Raw genomic sequence first — 13,850 nt, forward strand, 5'->3', positions numbered from 1 at the left:
CAGACACTTTGTGGAAAGAAAGTCTCGAAAGCGCCAACGGCGTCACTCCCAGCAGGACACCCGCCATGGTTGCTCAGTGGCTATGGTGTTAGGCTGCTGAGCACGAGGTCACGGGATCAAATCCCGGCCGCGGCGGCCGCATTTCGATGGGGGCGTAAAGAACCCCAGGTGGTCCAAATTTCCGGAGTCATCCACTACGGCGTGCCTCATAATCAGAAAGTGGTTTTGGCAAGTATAAACCCACAATTTAATTTATATAACTCGCAGCAAGACGTCACAACAAGGATGCCACATACCGTTATTACGAATAGCATTCCTACTCTACTTCCCGCACTTTCTGGGGTCGGACCATCTATCTATCTACGTTTATCTACCTTAGTATCTACGTCTGTAACCCTTTTTCGCCAACCTGTCACCAGGCAGTCCATGGTCAAATGGGTGGCACATCGGGCTACTGTGCTCAGAGAAGATAGCCCGGGACCAACCATTGAACCAACTTAAGTCACTGGATAGGTGGCAATGTGTACCCAAGTTCCGCTCTTCGATGAACTTCTTCGCAATATAAAATAAATCATTCGGCGCCGACATGGGTCACTGGGCATGCGGCACTGAGTATGTGCGCCCCATACTTTTTTTGTAAGTTCGAAGCATGTGTTTGCCTTCCACTTTTTTTTTAAGTTCGAAGCATGTGTTTGCCTAGTCAGATGCAATGTCAAACGGCAGGCCATCAGACCCTGTAGAAAAGACTACTTATTTTGAAACGCATATCATGGAAAATGAATATGGAACGCGACCGCTTTCTACCAAGTCTAATTTGTCCCGATCACAACCATAGGGTGCGATCGGGACAAACGCGCCGTTCTCTGAAATTTCGCATACTGCCACTTTGTGACCTCGGAGCAACCGACCAGAACGCGTATCAAACAATGATCTCCGATCGCGCGCCATGTCGTCGGATGCCAGGCCCGCCGGCCAGCACAGTAACACGCAAACAGCAAAACAATTATCTGGCGGCCGCAACTCGTTAATTTTGACTGAACAGGTTAAGAAGCGATGAAGCTACCCGCGTCGCCAAGTTCAGAAAAACTTCGACAAGCAAAAAAGCACAACATGTGAGGGGGACGTATTTCAGCAGGTGAACTTTACGAGTGCGCCTTTCTGCCCATTTCAAGACGTGCATTGCATTGCGAGTGATATGGCGTCAACGCCCCCTCTAACGATGGGCGTTGGAAATAAAAGCATTTATTAACGATAATAAAATGGAATAAACCTGTATTTTCTAAACTGGTCACGAATATAATAAATTGACCAGGAATATTATTTTCGTTGCATGAATCTAGCTGTGTCTCGCTTAAACTAAAAAAAAAGCGCTTTTATCTTTCCCAATGCTTGTTCCCTCCAAACATTGCCGCGCTTAAATCGATGCTCCCATAACCCCCCTTGCTGATGTCTGTGACATTTTGCACTGAACCGCTTTTCGCCCGAAGTTTCGTGACCTATTTGGTTCGACCTTGCGTGCTTGATTGCGCACGTGACGTCACAGCCATCTCACCGACTAGTGTCTGCGTCACCGAACAGCACACGTGACTGCGGAGGAGGTGGCGCTTCGTCAGGAGTGTATAAAACAAGCAGATTCATGACGTTCCCAGGTCTAAAAATGGTATAATATTTTCGCGGTGTCATACTAAAGAAGTCATAAGTACCTGCGGAATTTTAGGTTTCATTTGGGCGAGAAGGTGTTGCGCCGAAAAGCAGTCACGTGCGTATTGCGCATTGACGTCGCAGTCGGAGTGGTGGCGGCGGTGGCGGCGGCTGCTGTCGGTGGCTAGCCATGGAGGAGCCTGCACGCTCTTGCTGCTCGCGAGGACATCCGCGGAAGCAAGCCATTGTGGAAGAAGCGCGGGCCGCTGCACCGTGTTCAGGAAGTCGCCTTAGTGCCCCACGTGTAGTTGCCATTGCGGTTCGTTATGTCTTGCAAGAAATCTAGCCTCGATTGTACTGCCTAACGCATTACCAACATGCCTTACAAAGAAGTCTAACCCCCACTTGTGTAACTTCATGTATTACCGTGTGTGCAGCAGGCTTTCGTCTTCTTCTGTTACAAGGGTGTAGCATATTACGAACTTTTAATGTTGGTTTTCATTAGCAAAAGTTCACCCAATCAGGACTTCAGTCCTGAACTAACCCTTCCGCAGTAGTATCCTAGGAGCACCCAGATAAACGCTTCGTCTGTCTTAGTTACGTCCCGTTGTCCAGCGCTGCTACACGTTTTCTTCAGACATGCACCAACCAGCCCAAGTTACCACGTTAGCATGATAGCAAAATGTATTTTGGGAACCACTGCTGTGAGAAATTCTGAAGCGTTTTAGTAGGCGTTGCACAACCTTTCTCAAGCTTCCATTCCACTGTTATTTGTTCTTCTGCACGCCAGGACAAGCTTATCTATTTTATTACCACCAATCCAAACTCACCAATCTTCTTACATTTTTGTCGCTCTCACTTCTCTAAACGGCACCACTTATGCACTGTGCATGCAAGCAGCAATAAATGAGAAAACGACAATCACCTACGAAAGGGGCCTTTGCTAAGAGCGCTGGTCCACATAGGCCGCCGAGGACGGTATACCCTGCAGCAAGTTTCTCGATTCCCAAATACTGTGCCATCAGAACGCTCTGCATGGTAATGGCACAACCGAGAAATAAGGCCGCACCTAGACACGCCACTAGCAGGACCCAGTAGCACTTGCAGAATGGCAGTGATATAATGCACAAGCCCAGAAGAAAGTAATTCAATATCATTAACGTGGATCGCTGCAAGAGCCCACGGTCGGTGAAGGTAGGAAAGACAACCCTTCCCACGAGATCAGTGATAGACGTGTAGGTTATGAAAGACACGGTGTCCTCTAGGGGCATCCCCTAGTCCATGGCGAAGTCGACGATCGTGGAGCAGAAAATGTCGTAGTTGTAGCTGAACGCTAGTGACGTGATCACGAGAACGTACATCATGGCGCACTTGAGCACTCCGCGAATATTCCTTAGCACTGCCGCGGTGGCGGGCGCCCTTTTTGTCCCTTGCTCTAAGCCCGTTGTGAATATTGACGGCCTCCTTGTCCCCTTTAAGCCCTTTCTGCTCTTGATTCTGTCCCTCCTAACCCAATGTGGCTCCTGGAAGGCGAGGCTCAAGGCGACCATGTTCATCAGAACGGCACCAAATAGCAGCAGGCTGCCTCAGAAGCCGTAGGTGCCTTTAAGGTACAGCAACAGATGGGGGAAGATGAACGCCGAGGCTGTGGAGCCGGCGAACATGATACCGTTGGCGGCACCACGGTACCGCTGGAAGTACATGCTGATGAGTACTTGCAGCATGGTTGTCACCATGCCAAGGCCCAGACCTGCGCATAGCACGCACAAAACAATGTCATGAAACTAATACGATATTAGGCGAAAATCTGCAGGACAAATGATATGTGGCCACACATAAAACAGTTCTTTGTCGTTATGCACGCAGATGAGTCCTTCACGGTATTATATGTTCAAATTAGCATTGGCATGCCTTGTTCACAGGCATAGTCTTTCTGTAACAAGTTCACAGACATTCCCGATTGCATACTAAAGGCGGTTTATGTATATCAGTTGCCGCCCTTTTCTTGCGACTTCCGTAGCTACATGACGACCCTCCTCTGACACACCAGAACCTTACACAGGCCGGGAGTGACAGCACTGGGTACAAGTAAATTGCGCAGTGACCAGGAGGCAATGTATATAAAAATAACAGAGAACGAAACTCAGTGAGAAGAATGGGGAAAACGCATACCTTTAGATTACACTCGTTTACCCGCATCTGTTTACATGTTTATGAATTTATTGAGCACTCGTTCACAGTCGCCCACGTTTGCTTTTTTTTTCTAGCTGTGCACTCACTGTTCCTGGCACTGCTATCCTCCCACTCATCAACGCTCATTTGTGCTCGCAATCCCTGCGACTAGCCGCAGTGGCCCAGTGGCTACGCAGTTACACTGGTGAAATCAAGGACATGGGTTCCATGTAGTCCGCTGTGGTTGTACTCAATTGGTGACGAAATGCATAAATATATCTGCATTTAAATACAAAAGATAAATATATGTGTATACTGCAGCGCACTTCATAATCAGATCGCGGTTTTTACACGTAATAAACCTGAATATATTATTTACATTTCACACATTATTCTTGCATTTACGTCCCCCTTTTCACCCGCATATTCAAATCCTTCAGCCCAATTTGCATTTTCGTATGGAAATTGTGTGGGAATGAGTATGAATAACGTCACTCGCATGAACCTGCCGGCCTTAGTGTATTTTACACAGCCCGTGGCAACGAGCATCCATTCAGAATATTGGCAACGACGCAACTCCGCTCGTGTTGCTCTTAGTGTGCCCGCGCCCAGGATTTCTCATCTATTTAGAACACTTGCTCCGGAAGAAGCATACATCACTCACAGAATGAACCACCCTTGAAAATAATAGTTATCTATTATTTGGCTAGTAATTAGTGCCCGATAAAGACAAAAAGGTATCCGTTTTATCTACGAATGGCAAGCTAATGTATCCTATGGGCTTTTTAGTTTTGATAAAGTAGAGGTGTTCTAGATACAAATACGGTTACGAACTTTATTAAAGGGATCCTCAGAAGCACCCCTCTTAGGACGACACCGCGGACCGCTCCAACGTTGAGACAGTTAGACCTACCCTAACCACCTCATCGGAGGCTCTCTGGACATCCCAAAGCTGACGATGGTGTTCCGAGGCCGAGTTCCACTTCTGTTCAGTGCTGTCCTTATCCTCTCGTAACGAGGGACGCCGCCAGAGAAGGTATTCTAAATTGCATGTCCCGGCGCATCTAGGGCACTGCCAGCTAAAACCATCCGGGGATAAACACTGCATGAAGCCAGACTAGAATAAGAGCTAGTCTGAAGCATCCTAAGGGTTATAGCTTGAGGTTTTGTCAGCTTTTTATGCAGTGGAGGAAAGATTCTTCACTCCAGATAGAAATGTTTTGTGAATTCGTTAAAAGGGAATAGAGTGTCCCGGAACTCTTAGACATTGGACTGTGACAAGGCTCCTCCTGCCGCGCGGAGAGGTAGTACGTGCGCTGGGAGTGGGCAGTTTCAATGAGATTGGGGACTGAGTCCAGGTTTACGCCCAACTGGGCCGGAAAACAAGCAATCGTAGGTGGAGTAATTGCCCTGTTTCTAAGAATACTATGGGCTTTAGCGATGGAGCTCGAGTTGAAGGACCTGACTGTCGATGTAGAGTCTGCGTATGTTTGTGTTGTGTTGTCATCCACAAAAGCCAAAGCAACAACCTGCTCCGCTTTCGAAGAAGTGGTCCCAACCACCGAGGCTGCCGAAACAGTATGGCTTCTGTGATCTATTGCCACCATGTCAGTCAGATGAGCGGTCATAGTCAGCCGCACCCACAAAGAAGACCGATTGGGCTTCGTCCTTGAACTTCTTCGGGATGACAATCGCCCTGGCCCTACGCATTCCCCCATTGTTCTCCGGGTGTACATTGCGAGGGATCGGCGCAACGTAAATGCTTTATCTTTGCTGGTGAGTGATTCGATGCGTTCTCTCTTCAGCAAGTACTGCGTTAAGGTCCAGGATGGCCGGAATTCTTCTCCCCGCTGTAGAGCAGGACAGCCGAGACAGTTGGGCCGATGCCTGCGCCTCCATAATATCCTACAATTAATTGCGTACTCTCAGTTGATAGAGGCGTTTTGTACTGGCGGTCATGGAGATGCCGAGTGTCCTTTTGATGCTTTTCTGACTGAGTATGTTCAACTTTCTGTTTTATAAGTGTGCCAATTGTGCATAGCTGCTGCTTAAATGACATGACTCATAAGGAAGGTGTGCAAAAACCTGAGTTTCCTGTTCGGTCAGACAGTGTTGATGAGCCTAAATACATTTTCCCTTTTCGTGGTGATTTTAGCCAATACGAGGTTGCTGGACTCATTTGCTTCAATAACCATAATTGAGGACACGGATAGAGTTGACTCTGGGAATGAGGCTTCCGTCACGTATAACTAGATTAATATCAACGTCCGAGAGCGGCTTCCAACCGTTAGGCTTGGGGCCCTTTCTTATGTACCTGTAAAAGAGTAGCTCGGATTTACTAGGCGAGCATCTCAGTCTCGTGTTTTCCAGATATCACTCGACCTCATCTAGTGGCATCTGGTGGCCTGTTTGAACCTCCCCTTAGCTTTCATTGGTGCACCAGATAGTTATATCATCTTCAGAAAGCGTGTGACTGACCCCATCAATGGCAGAGAGCTTTTCTGAGAGACCCCTCATTGCAAAGTTGAAGAGAAGTGGAGATACCACTGCCTCTTGCAGCGCGCCTCTGTGTCCACAGTATAATGCCTCTGTCTTGCGATTACCAATCCCGATTGTCGCCTGCCTCCCCTTGAGAAAGTAGCTTGTAGCTACGAAAGGCAGTATTCAGACTGAGCTCCAATATGACATTCAGAATGTGAACGTGAGACACATTGTCGAAAGCCTTCTCCAGATCTGAAGCCAGGATACCCCTGACATCTATGGTTGCGTTGTGAATAACTTGGCATTTCATGAGCTTCATTGCATCCTGTGAGGATAAAGCCGGACGAAATCCATTCAAGTTGTATGGGAATACATTGTTCTTCTCAACGCGTTTCGAAATACAGTTATGAATGACGTTGTCGGCCACCCTACCCACGCAGGACGTGAGAGAGATGGGCCAACGATTTGCAAGGCCCCGGGGCTTTCCCGGCTTCGGAATGACGACAACTGATGCCGACTTCCAGGTTTCTGGCAGGAATTCCCACTCCAAGACACGATTAATCTCTTCAGTGAGGTGCTCAATGGAGTCATCGTCCAGGTTCCTTAGAGCTATATTAGAGATTCCGTCTGGACCTGGGGCGGATTAGCCATTTTGACTGTGCGGTGCCGCCCTAATTTCGTTAGTGCTTAATGGCTCGTCGAGCTTTATATTTGGCTGAACCTTGCATGCAGGGTAGTCGATTGGACTGGCGTTCTTGACCTGAAGATATCCTTGCCAGGCGATCTGCAATCGTATCTTCGGTTTCCGATTGCCTCGCCTCGTGGAGAACCTTCTTAATCACTTGTCTTTGATTATACTTAGAGTTCTTGTCATCTAAGTGGTATTTCAGCAGGTTCCATTTACCACCTACTCTCATTTCACCAGCCACCGAGCTGCAAACTTCATCCAACTGCTTTGTGCCTAGCTCCTGACAATGGTCTGTAATCCTATTGAGTTCTGCAATCTTTTTACAGAGTTTGCGATTGAACCTGTATCTGGTCCACCTGTCGATGTGGACGGGATACAGTTTGGGATACGGGATACGGGATGGAGTGACTTGTTGGCTTCCAGAAGATGCGCCAGACGACTGTCCGTCCTGTCGATTTCAAGGTCGGCCTGGATAGATTTGGTGGCTGCCCTGACTTCTTTCAGCTGCTCTGACCATTGGTACAGGATAGGGGTCGGGTACTGGGACTGCTTACATTCTTCCCTGATTTTGCGTAACGGGTCCCAAACTTTGATGCAAATATTTTATAGTCGTTTCTTATCCACGTTAGTACTAGTGGCTACAATTTTGTGATCGCTACACAGGTCCGTTGACAAGTTGGTCCAGTTCACATAATCCACGTTCTTGACCAGAGATTCTACACAAGATCTCGCCTTCGTGAAGTGTTCTGGGTACATGGGTCTTATTATCAGCTGGGTGTTAAATTTAGACTAGGCCGTAAGGTACAGTGTTCTCGGGGCAGTGCTTCGCACTCTCGACCAAGTGTTGCGTTTGTTCAAATTAAATGACGCTGACGGCCAAGGGCACGTTTTGGGAGTTGTAAGGCGTTAGCACCATGCAGCGTGGCAGTCTGACTTCCCTCAAACTAGAGCCCTACACCCAAGGTACAGGACCATGTGCAGATTCAATATGGGGCCAAATAAAGTACACATTCAATGCGCATTATGGTTACCACTGGCCTGTCTAATGAACAATTTGTGTAACACTGCCAATACCACAACGAAAGCCCCACTGTTTGCAATACGCTGAGCAGCCCGCAACTTTTGAAAAACACCTAGGAGGCCACACTCGCCATGGTTTCTTAGTGGCTACGGTGATCGGCTGCTAAGCACGAGGTCGCGGGATTGAATCTCGGCCCCTGCTGTCGCATTTTGACCTGGGGGAAACGTGAAGACACCCGTGTACTTAGATTTACGTGCACGTTAAAGAACATCAGGTAGTCGAAATTTCCGCAGTCCGCCACTATGGCGTGCCTCATAATCAGATAGTTGTTTCGGCATATAAATCCGATAATAAGCTACAACCACGCAGAGACGTTCCTTCGCTATGGCGCGCGTATTCTTGCCTCCTTCCGCACGGCGTGCGCGATCCTCTTATGTCTGCGTCGGTTCGCCACTGCTGTCTATTGTCAGCGATCGAGTGCGACAGATAACGTGTACGGATTCGCACCTTCTAAAGGAAGCTTAAAAAAACTTCTGGAGTCAAGATGATGTTCTAAACGTGAAGCCGGCCGCTTACATCATAACGGCATCGATTAACGTTGGTATTTAGGAGATTCCTGCTCGCTTCCGATGACATTCAAAAGGACAGTTTTGTTGTAGAGAGGATTTCGATTTGTCAGCCTGTGCAGCTGGTTTTAGGATAAAGCTTCAGAGAAAAAACATCGGTATGCTCAAATAAGTTTGCAGACAGATGCATAAACGATTGTGCCGCGTAGGTGGCAACGAAATACACAATGAAGCCGATAAGCACTCACAAGAAGCCATTACAAGCATTCACCAGGATCTTCTCAAGGTACAACATTCTATCATCAGTGAGTATCAGTGATGGATTGCTTAGGCGTTTATCAGCAGCTTTATCAGCAACCAACTGAGCACTTTTGTGTTATGAAAACATGGGGAGAATTTACAAGTACATCTTCGGCAGTGGTCAGCCAAGCGGTCACCCAAATGCGCGTGCAAACATTTTCACATCATATCGACCAATGTCAAACTGTGTGCGCGACCACTTCTAGCTGTCATGCGTCCCTACTTCTCACTTTTTTGTTTCTCTGTTTTTTTTTCTTTCTTTCTGCTTCTTGATTCTGCGGCCGAAACGTCAGATTGGTGCACCACTGACTAATTTTCCAGGTTGCCTTATGCAATTCCTGACGGTTATAGATGAGACGTACAATAGGGCGCATTTATGAAATGACGTCTATATTTCGACATTATTTCTTAGATCTTCAAGACCTTCTGCTATGTTAATACTTATCGGTTCATCTTCTGAAATAATTTCTTCACTTATGTTTTAGTTTATGCTTCACAAATGCATACACTTTGTATAGAAACAGCTTGAGCTGAGAACTAAATGATATCACTTGTGTAAAGAGGGCAATGGAAAGCAGCTTCGTTCAGGTCAGGGGTCAGTAGAGGTCACACTAACTGGTTCCTTGTAAACAAGTGGAGGTATTGACCATCTTCAAGGCCGTCACAGCGGCATCCCCTGCCAAACCTGTCACCTCTCCCTACACTACATGGGCTACATCTGCCATCTTTCCTTGTGGACACGACTGAATGTGCACCTATTTGACGTGTGTGTCATTCACAAACTGCTTGCCTAGGTTGAATTCCTTCAAGTTTTTCTTGTTTTATCACACAAGTTTGTATTCACCTTTTTGTTTCCTCCGCTCAATTCTTTCTCTTATTCGTGAGAAAATGCATACATTTGAGCTCTAGGGGCTTGCACTCAAGTCTTGATGAAGGCGGGACCCCGGCCGAAACGTTAGTAAAGTGATGGTAGTTGTCTTACGTGCTTTTAATCCTTGAACTATTTATGTGCCAAATCCTGTGATTCTATGCGGCACTGAATCACACACAGGCACACACACACAAACACATTATATATATATATATATATATATGCAAGTTTCCAGGCAAATGTGAAATTTCAGGGTCATTGAAAGTTTTCTTTTAATGTTAATATGCGTGATGCCATCATTCAGCTAATGTTTTCTGTCATAAGTTGCACGCACTGTTCTCATGACATTGTTTTCTTTATAGTATCTGCTTCCTTTCAATTATTCAGCTCGACACTGTTCATGTCGCCACATTCAACCATTGTAGTTTTGTTCCATGCTGTGTACCTCGCCACAATTTCCTTTAATCAAATTTCCTTTATTCAAGAGGTTCATCACCACTCCCAGACTTACATCCACTCAACACTAGCCTGTCTGAATATGTATGCTTCTTATCACTGCACCTGGACATTTATATATTGTTTTTGTCCATACTATAATAATTTGCAATACTTTACTGGGCCATGTTCATTCATTGTCACCTGCTGAATTCCTCTTTTATATTTTTACCATTGCTCTTGCATTGCATTTTGCTTCACATTTGCTTTATTTCTTCGCAAAATTTGTATTCTGCACTCTCTGTTCCTGCAATAGTATTTTGGGCGCTACAGTATGTTGAAATAAATAAAAGAAAGAGATTTAAATTCTTTGGCAGTGGTAACTTCAAAGAAAGAAGATTACCATTAAAAAGAACCATACCCAAACCAGAAATGACCTCTGTAAACCTAGGCACTAGTTAATGTTCTAAAGCTAAATTTGCACCAGAACACACTAACATGCACGTCAGACCAGCCCCCGAAACAATTGAACACGAAATTGAAAGCGTACCCGAAACAATTGAACGTTATTTTAGTGGCTGCACAAAATAGCTTTTATTTTGGTGCATGCTTCAACGAACTATTTAAACAGACCTTGACCTAAATCCTAATTATTCGCGATAGCTGGGCCCGACTACCTTTATCAATGTACCCTTTGATCTGGTTTTACTCATTGATATTGCATAGCCCGTACAAAACACGAATGCTCGATTAAAATTCTAAACCTATTTTTTCATCAGCAACTCAAAATATTCGAATGATTGTCCAGCTCATAGGTATATGATAACAAATAAAATTTTTTGCAGATTCATGTGCCTTTATTGTTCAGGTGCTTATCTTTACCACCATTTTAATGGTTTTGCGGAGATCGGCCGTGTCCTGAGCAGCACGTTTCAAGAATTAATAGGTACTCTGTGTTGTTCAGTGTATGTTTCTTTCTCGCTGTGCCAGTGCAAAACATTATTTCTTAGCTTGTCTATCGCTTTTTCTCACATGAGTCATGTGGTAAGAAGTTCGTATGCTGCCATGAATGCCTTTTAATTTTTTTTTAATTTTAACTAGAAATTTACTCGGCGAGAATCAGACCAGCGACCTACCTAGGCGAAACCATACGGCGATACATAAAGAAAAATTCGCTTAAAAACTCATCGTATCAAAACATTGTCTTCTATCTTTCATTCAGACGCATGTCGATATTTGAAGGTTTGAATAATATCCGATCACTTCCTCTCCTCGCTGAATGAGTTGAAAGCCCCAATATACTCAAACCCCTCTCTCACTGACACACGCGGATTCAATGAAATCGGAAAGAGAACATACGGTTTGCAGAACTGTCAAATACCATGCATTGCTCCTAGCGTGACAGTGAGCCATGTAATATCCGGGGCAAATGAAGACGCTATGATGCCGGCTGCTGCAAGCACAGATCCCCCAACCAGCACGGGAACTGTGGTGAAGAGTTCGCTGAGAGGACCAGAGAGTAGGCCTGCAAAAAAACAATAAATGGCGATACTGACTTTATTGTGATAGGAATTATATGTACGCTCTAGGGGGCCGCGCCACCGCAGTTGGAATGTTTCGCTCACAGTTTGCACTCGTACAGGTCCTGTTCACGGCGCTGCTTGGCCAGTCCTGTTCCACGTCACCGGCACCTCTGGCTGGGCCTCGGCTGAGCGAATGCTGCTGCCACAACCAGTTCTCAAGCAGCGAGCCTTTTTCTACAAAAAGCGGCCGGGATCCACCAGATGCCGCGCCGACAAACCTAATTGATAGTCATCCACACTGCTGGCAACTCGGAACCATGTCAGCTGACCTGCCTGCATATAACCACGCACCCTTCTTCCACACTTCGGGCCACGCCACCGCAGTTGGAATGTTTCGCTCACAGTTTGCACTCGTACAGGTTAGTTACCTTGAAGCTTCATGTTATCGTTGCAACAATCCTTGTCTTATTGGGGTGTCGTGGCCCCCTTATATGTTCAACGGTATCAAGCGGTTTGCGCGTACAGCACTGTATCTTTGGCGCCTGTTATTGCTAGGCGGAGACATTGAAGCGAATCCTGGTCCAATGACGAAAGCACAAGAAGAAAAACTTGACATGGTATTCAGTGCCGTACAACGCTTGGAAGCGGGTAATTCTAACTTGTTGGAATCAGTGAACAAAGTGTTACACATACAAATTGGACTAAAAAATGACCTTGAAGTACTAACTAAACGTGTACATGAAGTTGAAGGTAAACTTGAGTCACTTTCCTCAGAGAGACCAATCTCAAGCCAAGATGTTAATCTAGCCAAAATGCAAAATAAAATCCAGGATTTAGAATCAAAATTTGCATCAGGAGTGCCGCCTCAGCCTTGCAGCAGCAGCAGCGAGCGTGATATATCGATGATGCACGATAAAATAGACGATTTGGAAAACCGCTCAAGGCGCTCTAATCTCCTCTTTTATGGCATACAAGACACGGGTGACTCGGAAGACTGGGAAACGTCCGAGCAAATAGTAACTAAATTCTGCAAAGATCAACTAGGAGTATCAACAGTTTCAATCGCACGAGCGCATCGCCTCGGACGATTTTCAAGTGCACGCACTCGACCAATTATTGTGAAGTTTTTCAATGAAAAAGAAATCGAAACAGTGCTTAGTAATGGCCACAAGCTGAAAGATACTAACTTTGGCATTTCTCGTGATTACTCTGAGGCGGTTCGCGATAAAAGACGTAAACTTTGGCAGTTCTCTAAAATCATAAAGAAAGAAAAAGACCGTGTAAGCCTTGTCTTTATCAAACTAAAAATTAACAAGGAAGTGTACGTATGGGACACTCAAGCAAATTGTGCGAAGCTCGTTTCCCCAGTTGTGTCTCCAGTTTGACATGGCGCCAACCTTTCAACTTCACCTATGGTTCCACAAACACCACAAACATTAACAAATAGTACGATTAATACTGAGGGCGGTTGCTGCTTTTTATACACTAACATTAGAAGCGTTATGTCTAAAAATGTCGCACTAACTTCACTAATCGACTCAACATCGGCAACAGTAGTAGCATTAACTGAAACTTGGTTGAACGATGCTACTCCTAATGAAAACACATTCGTTTGTGAAGCTGATTTTAATATCTTTCGTTGCGATAGGAAAAATCGTCGAGGTGGTGGTGTCCTCCTTGCAATAAACAGACAGTATGTCGTAGTGCCTGTGGTTATTAGCACTTTCCTTGAATGCGTAGTAACTTGTTTTAAATTCAGATCAAGTAACGTAAATATTGGGGTCTTTTATCGCACACCGGACCTCGCTCATGGGTTCACAGCAGAATTTCATCGCATTTTTACTGAACTTACTCATCGGTTTCCACATTCTAATGTAATCATTTTTGGTGATTTTAATTTCCCAGACATAGCATGGTCCACACAATCAACCTATAGCACACAGTCACAGTCGCATGCGTTCCTCCAGTGTTGTCTCGACTTCAGCCTAACCCAATTAATTTCAAGCCCGACACGATGTTCTGCGCACTCTTCTAATATTCTTGATTTGATCTTAACGAACAATCCAGACATATGTTCTGAAATAACTGATATTACTGGTCTATCCGATCATAATGTTTTAACTGGTCGCTTTGTTCCTTCACCTATCAAAAG

At 45.5% G+C, this 13,850-nt stretch overlaps 1 protein-coding gene across 1 annotated transcript; it reads right to left on the reverse strand.

Moving 5' to 3' along the window:
• Positions 1 to 1,765: 1,765 nt before the first annotated feature.
• Positions 1,766 to 13,509, reverse strand: LOC135901020 (monocarboxylate transporter 3-like). The gene is made up of 5 exons (XM_070533273.1): positions 13,496 to 13,509; positions 11,801 to 11,976; positions 11,557 to 11,700; positions 2,567 to 3,391; positions 1,766 to 1,907 (listed from the first exon to the last, which is right to left on the reverse strand). Exons 1-4 carry the CDS (start codon positions 13,507 to 13,509, stop codon positions 3,228 to 3,230), a joined length of 498 nt encoding a protein of 165 aa, XP_070389374.1. The 3' UTR covers positions 1,766 to 1,907; positions 2,567 to 3,227.
• Positions 13,510 to 13,850: the final 341 nt, after the last annotated feature.

This window comes from Dermacentor albipictus, chromosome 2 (assembly GCF_038994185.2).
Source record: "Dermacentor albipictus isolate Rhodes 1998 colony chromosome 2, USDA_Dalb.pri_finalv2, whole genome shotgun sequence".
Taxonomy (NCBI): domain Eukaryota; kingdom Metazoa; phylum Arthropoda; class Arachnida; order Ixodida; family Ixodidae; genus Dermacentor; species Dermacentor albipictus.

Bases quoted from the DNA above. Each gene is read 5' to 3' on its own strand.
- LOC135901020 (XM_070533273.1), bottom strand. The intron at 11,701-11,800 runs GTGAGCGAAACA...GTTTTTTTGCAG, and splicing joins GACCTGTACGAGTGCAAACT to GCCTACTCTCTGGTCCTCTC. The intron at 3,392-11,556 runs GTATTTGACAGT...TGCTATGCGCAG, and splicing joins CACGCTAGGAGCAATGCATG to GTCTGGGCCTTGGCATGGTG.